At 42.6% G+C, this 12,011-nt stretch overlaps 1 protein-coding gene across 1 annotated transcript; it reads right to left on the reverse strand.

The window, feature by feature from the left end:
- Nucleotides 1-508: 508 nt before the first annotated feature.
- Nucleotides 509-10,314, reverse strand: tm6sf2 (transmembrane 6 superfamily member 2). Its single transcript, XM_036519152.1, has 10 exons — nucleotides 10,223-10,314; nucleotides 7,704-7,807; nucleotides 5,504-5,601; nucleotides 5,257-5,360; nucleotides 4,114-4,196; nucleotides 3,419-3,543; nucleotides 3,206-3,307; nucleotides 2,850-2,942; nucleotides 1,658-1,777; nucleotides 509-718 (listed from the first exon to the last, which is right to left on the reverse strand). The coding sequence occupies exons 1-10, from the start codon at nucleotides 10,312-10,314 to the stop codon at nucleotides 509-511; spliced, it is 1,131 nt and encodes a 376-aa protein (XP_036375045.1).
- Between the last annotated feature and the right edge of the window lie 1,697 nt (nucleotides 10,315-12,011).

The following is a 12,011-nucleotide window of genomic DNA, read 5'->3' on the forward strand; positions in this document are numbered from 1 at the left end:
ACTGCCTGGAGACTCTTTTTGAGGTATCAGCACAAGACCAGAATGTTTCCGTTATAGTCAATTATCACTGATCCAGAATGTCGCTGCTATATCAACCACTGTCTCACAGAGTGATGTGATTCAGTGTCAGAATGTACACTAACTGGATTGTGTAGTCACATTTCAGGTAAGGCAGAAAAACTGTGCTTGGGGTAAGTTGTTAGTCCAAGTCAGTTTAAAGATGTGGGCAGTGCTGATGGTATGTTGTCTTTACTGGTATCACTCCAGATTTGCATTCAAGGCAATGAGTCACTGACAATGAATCAATGGGACAGGAAGTGTGTGTGTTGTGAGGGGCGGGGGCGGGTGGGTCAGAGTCTAATAAATGCAGTCAGCTTAGTTAGCTGTGCTATATGGTTAGCCAAGTTAACTCCTATGCTCTCTGATTGGAGGTTTACCGACACTGCTGGGTTTTAGTCTTAGGGTTTAGGTTCAGAGCAGAGGGGAGTTTGCACACGGTGTGGTGAGGTCAGGTGTATTTCTTCTCGTGATTGCCCTGCCCCTCGGGTACAGGCTTCATAAAGAAGGAGGGGCTGCGGGTGCAGCGCAGGGCCAGTATCTGGGGAATCCCCGCATACAGCAGGTTGAGCGCGATGACGGGCCACCACGCCTCCTTCGGGATCCGGTACATGAACGCGGTGCGTGGGTGCAGAGATGCCCCAATGTGGGACCACTGGCACTGCGAGAGAGAGGAGGTCACAGAAGTGCATCGTGAGCTGTCCTCTATGACGTATGTGATGTTTCGCACACGGTCGGCAGGCAGTATGTGTGTGTATTAGGCAGTCGGAGCATAGTTGGGATTGAACAGCATTCAAATGAAAATACTTCTACCTCTTAAACAGGTGTAGCTCATAATGGTGAGGATGTTTATCTCATGTGGTCAGGGTGTTAATCTAAAACAAACTATTATTACTAGTGGTCTTGATTCTGTTGCATCTGCCAGAGGTCATGTGAGGTAACCGGATGTGCAGAGCTGGAAGTAACTTGGTGGAATGAGTTTCTGGAAAACGCAGCTAAGTGTATTCACAAAGTATTGCACAGAGGGCAGGATGAATTGTTTTAGAGCAGAGTAATACCTTGTTCCACTTTGTCCCTCGGCAGCATTAGCTCCTATGAGGAGCCATTCTATTGCCAGTGTTTTGAATGGTCTTTTGATTAGAAATTCTGAATCCCAGGACTGTTTAGCCCCTGTGCTAAGGAGTATAGGGGCTAGAGACAGACTTTTATTTAAACAGAACAGGGCTTTGATTACAGGGTTTTTTGAAGGATTTTTCTGCAGCCAAGCTGGGGTAAAAGTGTTCAGCTTCACGTCTGTTGTACACAGAAGCTGCATTGAATGGAGTTGGCATGATCCATAAAGGGTGAGGGAGAGAAGACACAGGAATCTAATTGAATTGTGTTATAAATATATTCCATTCCAGTTCATTACACAGGGTAGGCATTATGTCTTCATTCTCAATCAAAGTAGTATTACTGCTCAGGACATTAGTGTACTGTGCTGTGCTATTTTTGTGTCCTCAGTGACTGTGCATAAAGTGTGTGGGAATGTGAGCGCTGTGCCTCTACTGCCCAGTAGGCCTACCGATATATTTGGTGAGCACCATAACAGTTGTCCTACCTGAGCTGCAGCTCCAGCAAAGAACACAGTCCAGTCTAGCATCCAGGTACAGCCAGGTGTCCGTAGCCCATACGTAAACACAGCCAGCAGGGGTGTTGCATAGAACAGGAAGAGTAGCATCTACAACAGGGGTTACATCATCACACAAGAGCAGTTGAGAACACCCCACCAGAAATGCCCTGCTGCTGAACCCTGACACTCCTATGGATATTTAACACTGTACATGTCCATCCTCTGGTGCATTACTGCCACTGCACAGTCCAGGCGCACTCACAGAATGTAGATAATGCTGCTGCAGCAGATATACAGATACTGAACAGATTTATGCTATAGTGGAGCCTCCTAGAGGAGCATGGAGCTGCTATAGATAAGATGTGTATAGCTGACACCTAAATGCAGTCACAGGCTTTCAGCTACACTGCTCTAAACAAGTAAAAACTTTGGAAGCCAAAGTGAAGTTGAAGCAGTGGGGACAGGTTGTGCATTTGAGTAGTGGCTATTAGTGGACTGTGGTCAAGATGTACGTAATTAGGCTGGAATGGAAAAGAGAGCCAATTAAATGTGGCCCCAGAATAACTCTCAGGAGGGCCCATTTGTGCCGAGTCACCCATTCTTTTGGAGATTTTCATCATCTACGATTCAAATTTTCACCCAGTGAGAGAGCAGGAGATCCCTGAACAAGCACCTCCCCAAATCCCTGTGTGGGTTAATGGAGGACTCAGGACTCAGGGCAAGGATTATCTTATCAAGCTCCCACCGCTCCGCTACACGCCTGATCGATGGTCCGTCATTCTGCCCAGACTCAAGCTGCAACAAGGATTTTTGATAACCTATTGACTTCTCTGAAAACAAAGCAAAGCAAAAACCACCTTCAAACAAAGGGCAGGTTGTGCCACCAGTCACAGTCTCATTCTTAGGCTAAAAAAATGAGAGAGACTCCAGGCTGCACCAGGCTGTTGCCCCTTTGCTGTGTGGTAATAATGAAAAATGATATTTTTATCAGTTCAGTGAAGGCAAAGTGAGGGACCATGGAGACAAGATGAGCCTGGAGGCGGCTCCAAGCAGGCACTTTGGAAGAGTGGTAATAATGTGGTTGCTGAAAACTAAGTGCTTCAGATTGATTGCCTTGCTTGGATCCCTGCTCTTGGGCAAGTTCAGATTCCAAGTTGAACTGAGGTTTTTCTGTTCTCACCATAACCCGAGGATAGGCCACTGGATCCTTCAGATAGGGCTCATACTTGTTAATGTAGGTAAAGCAGACGTCCAGAGGACAATTAAGAGCCACCTAAATGGATAAAGAGGAGCAAATCAATAGGTAGAAAGGGGTGTCATCATTGATATTGAGGCTATGTAGTTAAGTAACTAGGATCATACCAAAGCATCTATTTCTCATATATATATACATACACACTGTATTCTTCTTAATATAGCCCAGATGGTATTGTAGGGCTCTTTGAATTAGAAAGACACTGCAACCACATTGTTGGTCATAAAATACTGATCTCAGGATGTGATATCAGGTTTGCCACTTATGGACCTAGTACTTACAAAGCCCCTGAAGAGGGTGACACCAATGGCACCCAGCAGCAAAATTATCAGAAGCATGTCCAAAGGGCGGGAGAACAGACTTTTTCTCTGATCACGCTCAATCTAGAACACAAGGACAGTTACATATTTCGTGAAACCTGGGATTTTGCAAACTATCACTTTGATGTTGGACATGTCAAGAGGGTTAAAATGTAGTGTCATGGTTAGCCTCACCTTGGCTGTAGAAATGGATGGCAGTTCCCTCTGTCTGCGAAACAGGGCAATGGCCCCCCCAATGGGCACAAACAGGAAGGGCATGTTGAGCCAGAAGGCAGGACGGATTTCTGAGCCATATTTACCTGAGAAAAGGCCACAATTTATCCATCACGGCTGCGGGGTACATGTAACTGGGGCCCAGCAGCCCCCATCTGTGAGCTTTTCTGAGGTGACCTCAACACATGGACAGGAGCTTTCAGTGTGGGGGGAAACTCATCGTACATACAGAGACCAAGGGAGACAGCATCACTATGGCTTTGGGCAACTAGACTCACTAGGCACTATTAAAATGCTAATGTTAGTTTAGGGTGCATACAGAATACTGTAAACACATCTCAGACTTTGTTTCAGATGAAACCCCAGCTGTCTTTAAATGAGCAAGTACTTCAGGCCTCCTAGCTGTGTGAATACATGCATAGCCAGGAAAAACAAAGTTTAATTTGGAAAATGCTTAATTGTGACATTTTAAAACCCTGTCACAGACATGCCGGGGAAATGTCTTAGCCTATTTGCTTGCTGCTTCATCAAGCAAACCGTAAAAAGCTGTTACGTTCTGCTGGCAGTCTGCACACAAACATCGCCGAAAGAGGCCTGTGCAGATGTTCCATTGATTATGTCGTTCACCGCGGGGAAGAGGGGACCGGTGCTCTCACCGAGGACAATTCCTGGCACGAAGACGATCATGTTGGCAAACAGGGAGCCCGCCCAGAAGATGCCCATACTGCGGTACGGCTTCCTGTGAAATGACAGTTAATGGCCCACAGCTGTCAACCTCATTCAGCATCCACCCTCCAGGAGACGTAACATCCAAATGGTTGGACAGAAAGAGTCGGGAACAGCGTGAGTCCTGCGCTGAGCATTGGTTATTCATAGCTGGTTGAAGCCTGTGACCAAAATATTTGGAGAACTTCGCAGCTTTCTTGATATCTGCCCAGAAGCCCCAATTTGATTGTTTTGCATATTTATCAAATTTGCAAAGTTAAGTAAGGATATCCAGCTTATTCCTTTCAATAAATTGTGTCTGATGTTACAGCATTACAGCTTTAATGCATTGAACATTAAATCATTTTAATTAATATAAACAGATTGGGTTACATTTAATTTTTTTTATCTGAATAAAGACCAATGAGATCAGTTTTGACTGAAGCTGCTTTTTCCCCCTCCCCCATCAGGGGCACATATTAGCCACCACTGCTTGTAGTGTAGTCATACTATAGTCTCCTGCTTATACTAGCAAAACAGCTGGCTTTCTATCTCCTTGGGACTCCCGCTCATTTCTCCTCCAGCTGAGCTCAATGAATTAAGTTTGGCTGAACTTGTCATCGAATATTGATTTTGATTTGACATTTCCTCACAATTATTTGACATAAGTATTCAGCACAAGAAGTGTGTTTTTGGAGGCAAGACAACCACAAAAATGAACGTTTATTTTTGTCAATTATGTTTTTAAAATATCTGCCCCTTAAACAGATTTAGGGCAGCTGGTTTACTTATGCTTAATAAGTTGTTTATTGCTCTTTACTTAATTAATTTAGGAGCTAATTCCTGATAATTACTGTGACAGTTTTTAATTAAGCAGCAAATTTGAACAAATATCAGTTGAAAATGCATAAATTGTCTGTTAAAGCATATAAACTTCAAACCACAAACTTCTTCCAAGGTGAACCTAAAGTAAATAACTGTCAATCGCTGGCAAAGGCAGATCAGTATTCAGTTAAACGCTAGATAATGTCTAACGGGAATGTGAGTAGAGGGTACGAGAACTTAAAGAAAAAGAAAGACGGACATGCACCTACTTGTTTGCCATTCTCCGCACCATGATGAGGTACAGGAGAAAATGCACAATTCCATCCCAGTAGCACATCATGATGGCATAGGCGGTGCCCAGATACGGCTCACCCTGTCAAAGAAGCATTAGTTTGATGCAAGCACGACAGAGACATGAAACTTAAGTTCACATCCACATCACAGTTTGTGAATCTGAAGTTGCAGGTGGGTTAAATAGACATTAGAAACGGCTGTTGCCTCCATTCTCCCACTTACCGTTGTTCGGTAGAATTCCATAAATCCAGAGGCAAAACCATCATACTCCAAAGCACTAGTCAGGTCAATGATACAGGTAAAGGAAAACTCTGCAAATACTGCAAAGAAGACATAGACAGTCACTGTATGTATACAGTGTATGTGTGTGTGTTTATATCATATGATTAATGATAATGATGATAATTAATGAATGGAATATTAATGGAATACAGATAAAACAGGGGAAATGATCTCTTAAATAATCACCACAATACCTTGTCAACATGACTGTATGACTGTTTTACCATGTTGTAATACTTTACTGGCTAATGAAGAATTAACCCAAGCTGCTACTTTTGTATAAGAAGTTTTCTCACACGTAATGTTGGCCCTCTTTTAGACTACGAAGGATCTGGATTGCTCAGAAGTCTAGAATTGTTTCACAATCCAGCTTTCGGCAGGAGAAATAATTACTGTGCTCAGTTCTCCATGTTGTCATGGCAGAAAAGGCCTTGCCTTCCTATACTTAATTATACAATCTGCAGTGTCTGCGCCCTTGAAACGGCAAAGAAAGAAAACTCCTCAGATCAGTTTGTGAGTCCTGGGTTGAGTTCTTCCACAGAGACAGCAGAAGAAATGATTGGCTGAGAACTGAACAGCATTTGCCTTCTAAGATTTAACCCTCCACAACTACAGTGCCCTCTCTTTCTTTCTCCTTCTCTATATAAAACCATTTCCTTCTAACCAGTTATTGATTTCTCTGGCTGTGGAAAGAAATAATGATGTCTGCAAGCTGTGAGGTTTTAAGGAGATTTATACTGGGGGCTGTGGGCAGAGTTTTCCAGGGGTTACAAGCACCACAGCTCTGAAGGGGCACTTCTCAAAGTCAGAGAATACCCTAGAGTGGCAGGCCAAGAGGTTCAGGAAGACAAATAAAGATTGGCACAGAAAAAAAAAATTAAATGGAAGAAAATACCAGAGGACAAAGTCTGGCTAAGATGAAGATCGGTAATGTGCTATCATAAACAAGAGCATTATTTCCCTCTCTGTTCAGTTAAAGGCTCTGCCAGCAGTCTTTGGCTATTTTCCACATCATCACAGTGGAGTGAACATATGTAGACAACCACATGCCCTCCATTGCCTTGAGATTATCTACTTATTTCATCTGAAATGTTTTACACGGATTGGCAGGACAGACAGTCTTATCGTCCTTGTAATGCCACACGAAGGTATCAGATGGCAGTGGCACTGCATCGATATCCCCCTCTCGTTGCCAGATATACAGATAGTGACACACACACTCTTTCCACGATGCCAATGACCCTCTAATCCCCTGGATGGCTTGGTTAAGCTTACCCACCTAACAGGTACTGTAAAATAGAGGGATTATCCTTGCCTCTATTATATTGGGGGCAACATCGAGTTCTGACCTCCATGGCTGGATGCAGCCTGTTCCCTGAGATATCATCACAAATGTAGCAATAGGACAATTATAAAGCCATATTCGGATGGATCGTCTCAGAGGCACAAGAAAGAGGAGGATATTATACAGACAGTCTGTACATGTGGTACAGCTCTGACTTTCACTGATTCAAATATATTGGCTATATTTAAGTGCCATAATTTCATGTGTCAGAGCTTTGGTCTTTTGATGAAACACAAAACTAATCTGTACTTATAAAAAAGCATAGGGCTGGAATACATCATGTTGAAAGATGGAAAATTAAAAAAAAAAAAACAATCCTCCACAAAGTGATCTCAGATGGCAATCATGCCAGGAATGAGGAATTAATGTGCTCCCAGCTCTACTTACATCACTAGGATGCCAGGCTATACTTCAGCTTTGCTATGCTCCTGACTGGAATAAGCAGCTTTCAGATGAGTGAATGGACAATGAAAGTAATTCAGAATTAAACATTTGAACCATGGTGACGTAGGTAACGCTATCAAATGCATAGGAACAGAGAGTGCAGCAAAGTGATGAATTGAATAACTTCTAAGAAGTTTCAGTTACCCAGTTGAATTTCACTGAGGTCACTGGCATCAAAATCAAGTACCACTCACTGCATCATGCAGTTTTCAATCCACACATGCATTTTCCAGAGAGAATAAAGACACATGAAAGTAAATTAGTGTTTTTCTTTCCATTAACAGTTTGTTTGTTTCTGTTAGTGTTATCTTAATGGTTTATTGTTTTGCAATCATATGTCCGGAAACATACCATAAAACAGTGGATCTTTGGGTGGTCTGTGACGGACTGCAAGGAAAACCAGAAGGAATACAGCCACCAAAACAGCTACTCCAATTTCCAGTATGACAAAAGGCCTGGAGAAAGAAAAACGGAATAAAGAAACCAAATTCAAACTACTATTACTTTATGCACTATGCTATTAAAAAAGTCATTTCAATCAGATTTTCTGCCTCATTTTCTTTTCTAATTATTTCTCATCTAAGTTTTTGTGTGTCTTTTCAGCAGTGCGAAATTAATGAGTGGTAATGAATGGGTAGGCCGAGGCAGGGATAATTATCCCAGCACCCAGAGCACCAGGAGAGATGATGTGAGATGTGAGACCTCAGGGCCTGTATCAGGGGCTGCTGCTGTGGGGCCTGCAGTCATTGTTTCACTCAGCTTTTGAGGGCTGAAAGGCATGAAAGACGTTTCTAAGACCTAGCTGCCTTCCTGTGCCAATTTATGAGTCTCTTAGTTTATTTTTGTAACGCTGGCAGCATGAGGCAGCAGTAGGCCAATCGTGCCTGCGGCAGCAGTCTTCCCATGGTGTCTGACCTGGGGGAGGGTCGCAGGCCCCTGCAGCCTGCGTGGCCCCGGCTTCTTTCATTCTTCCAAGCGTGGACCTGGCGTGCTCTGTGTACAGTTCACCAAAATCTTCTACAGTCATGCACGCCTGCAGCTGCTGTTCCTCCTGCCAGCTACTTCCATCCAACTCCCCCTCACTCCGGAATGGGGGTGTAGAACCAGTTCAGCTGCTGAGGGGAGCACCCTGTACCCTGTTTCCCAGACAACAACCCCCCCCCCCCCCCCACTACCGCCACCAGTCCCAAATCAATCACCAGCTGCTGTGTAGGAGGCTGTAGGCTTGGGCTGGGGAGGGTCACAACTCAGTGTGTTGTTTGGTGGTCAAACGGCGGCCGTCTTATTTGCAGAGCAAGGGATAGCATTTATTTGCACAAGCCTTTCGGAGTGAGCTATGCTACTGGTCCCAAAACACAGGCTGTGCACAACTGAGTAAATTCTGCAATACCAAAGGGACCCTTCACCACCGCAGCTCAAAGCTTCGACTAAGATTTATGCATATAATACAGTTTGTTTGCAAAATGGCAGAGCACAATGCATATTGTATGTCAGGAGCAATTCATCAAGCTCTCTCTGCAGTTGATACTGATGGTTAATGTCCACATTCATAAAGCCCTTGGTGCCTGGGAAACTTATGACATATGTATAGGTAGATCAGCTTTAGAAAAATTGTGGAAACTACAGCGATGATTTGTTACTAAGTCTGAATAATGCTACTCATATGAAAATTTGCAATGGATATTCAGGTGTGCACACAATCTTACAGTTCTTAGAAATTGCATGCCAGACAGCTATTGCATTTATGCAATGGTCTCATTGCAGTGGGTAAAGTAATTAAAAAGGTTATGTACATGTACTTATGACATTTATCATTATGTTTGCAACAACATGATCCATCCATTTTATGCATAGTTGGTACACACCCTGGGAACATTGTCTGGCATGAATGTGCTGTTTCTCAAATTGTTCAGCTCATTCTTTCTTTGCAGGTGATCCTTTGTTCTCAACCTGATCCCCACCCCCTGCCACTGCTCTCTCTGCAGTAACACTGTGTATGACTGAAGTATTCTGAGAGAATGTGACAATCTGTGTGTGTGTGTGTGTGTGCGTGCGTGCGTGCGTGTGTGTGTGTTTTGGCCTCAGGGGCACTATTGAAGAGGTTCAGAGAGCCTTGTGCTGCATCTGGATGCTGTGACCCTTGCTGTGAATAGAGGTACAGCTGGAGACACTGATGTCTATCATATTGCTCCTCCAAAAGTACTGTGCTGGGACCACATAAATACAGCATTCAGAGGAGGATGAAAGTAATTCTTTATCCTTCTACATGCACGTATGAAAAACAGGTATATGTCAACAGTTCGAATCCATAGATGTGATCAATAAATTCAACAGTTAATGTGGTGGTAGTGGTATGTTTTCAAAGAACGTGTCCATAAAATGACGATTTCAGTGTTCTCAAGGGGAGGGGAGAACGTCACAGAATGTGTGCGTGCCTGTGTGCACAAGACGAGCGTGAATGTATGTGTATGTTTATGTGCACATGCCTGAGCGTGTGTGTGCGATTTTGTAGCAGTAGTACCATCATCCTTTTCATCATCACCACCGTTTCCATTGTACTGGGTGGTCTGTAAACGTCTCATATGTCATGACCCCAGCTGGAAATGTACTGCATTTGCATCATTGTAGGTCGCATGAGTTGCTAGTGCCCCCAAGTGGCAAACAAAATAGGATCCTTCAGTTAGGTCATCACTCAATCCAATAAGCACTATCAGACAGTAAATTTTGTAGAATATAGAGTGCGCACTGGTGAATTTTTGTCGTCCTTCAAAAATAGAGATATTAATGGCTGCGTGATTAAGTTAGCACAGGATACAGCATTGTGTAACTAGCGTTATAACGGTACGTAGGTAAATGATGTAAAAACTTACTCTTGGAAAGCCGGAACGTTGTTCATGGTGTAAAGGACTCCAAGGGCCGACAGAGAGAACAGGAAAATCCATCCTTCCCGTGGCAAATCCATCTCCCTTAATTTTGCAAATCAAAGCTTGTTCGATCAGAAGTTTGCTGCTGGAAGGACACTAATTAGTAAAACACCAGTCAAAACAAATACACATATAAAAAACAAACTTTTAAGACGTAATGAGGAAGAGTCAAATTTAAGAATCAATACTACGTTGTGTAGTGGTGTAGGCTATTTCTTTCTGTTTCCGTTGGCTGGCAAAGGCAATGAGTGTAACTAATTCCAAGACCCAAGATTTCAGTTGCAACGAGATTGAGAAACATCTGTAATTCCAGATTCCATACGGCTTTGCTTTTAAAATCCATTGCTATGTCTACCTCGTGATACCACACGCGTGTAGAGCTTCTTAAATGACAAGCGCAAGGTGGGCTAAACAGACGAACACCATTGTTACAAATGATGTTCCACTTCATTCTATAATAATAACTCAATAACCTTACCGAGTGGCTGTTACTTTTAGAAAGATGAACTGGTGTTCAATCAATGAACTGTTAACTGCCTGTGAGCAACTATAACATAGAGATTAATGGAGAAGAAAAAAGTGAACGAAACAAAGGAGCCTTTTGGGCTAGTATAATCCGTTTTGTCACAGATTTATGTAATTCGTATTAGCACTGGCCTAGTTTATTAACAACCTCTAATTGCCAGGCAGCCTTAAGTGTAGCCTACTGAAAATTTTGTCAATTTAATAAAAGTCTGGGGATCCATACATAATTGCCCTTCTCAGCTATAATACAGTGTATTATTTTCAGCGAGAAATTTACCTTAAGAGAACAGGACTACCATTAATTTAATGTCAAAGTCGTTTTCTCGTTTGCTCATCACATACGCAGTTGCTTCCTTTATCAATTATCGAACCGAGTCAGTCACTGAACGCAAACAGTAAATTGCGCTGTTACATACTATAACCGCTAGAGTACGCCACATTCAAATAAATCGCACATACAATCGCAAATTGAATTAAACTTTATTTTCACGTGTTATTTGCGCGATTTTGTTGCTTTTCAAGACTGATTTCCCAATAACATAAACAGTATTATCAGTAATAGTACCAGTAGCAAAAACAGCAAGTGAAACAATGGCAGCATGTCCACTTCCTAGATTAAATAGGCTTATTGTGACAATTTGTTCGGATATTTTGATTTATATGCATATGTAGTTCTGAAAGATTGTGATTGGGTGCAGTAGATTCTCGGAAGCACGATCAGCTACATAGGGCAAACAGTTCACCTGCGTAAATCAAAGTAGCAGTATTTACTTTACAGAATTGCAATGACCAATAATTATTCCCCCATATAATATCACGACAAAGAATGGCATTGGAGAACAACGCTTTTGTTGAATAGTGAAAACTTACTTTCAGTGTGAACAACGGAGAAATTCATAATGCTGCTCACCTAAGACAGATAAGAGTGCCTCAGCCCCAAACTCAGGTGTGTTCTCTACCTGATATTGCCTTTTGTAGCATTTTCCCATTTAATTCACTATGTGTACACAGCATCTTATGTAAGTCACAGCGAGGCATATTGCAAGTGATCAACTATAAAATCATCTAGTACTCTTGTTTGTAGTCTTATTGGTCTATTCTGCAGGCCTGAAGACAAAAGAGTGATTCTGGTGTGGACCCTGGTCAATGACCAGTCTTTGACTTGAAAGGCCAATCTGGTAGCATTTTACACATTTTTCCCTAACATACT

Source organism: Megalops cyprinoides, chromosome 2, assembly GCF_013368585.1.
Source record: "Megalops cyprinoides isolate fMegCyp1 chromosome 2, fMegCyp1.pri, whole genome shotgun sequence".
Classification (NCBI taxonomy): domain Eukaryota; kingdom Metazoa; phylum Chordata; class Actinopteri; order Elopiformes; family Megalopidae; genus Megalops; species Megalops cyprinoides.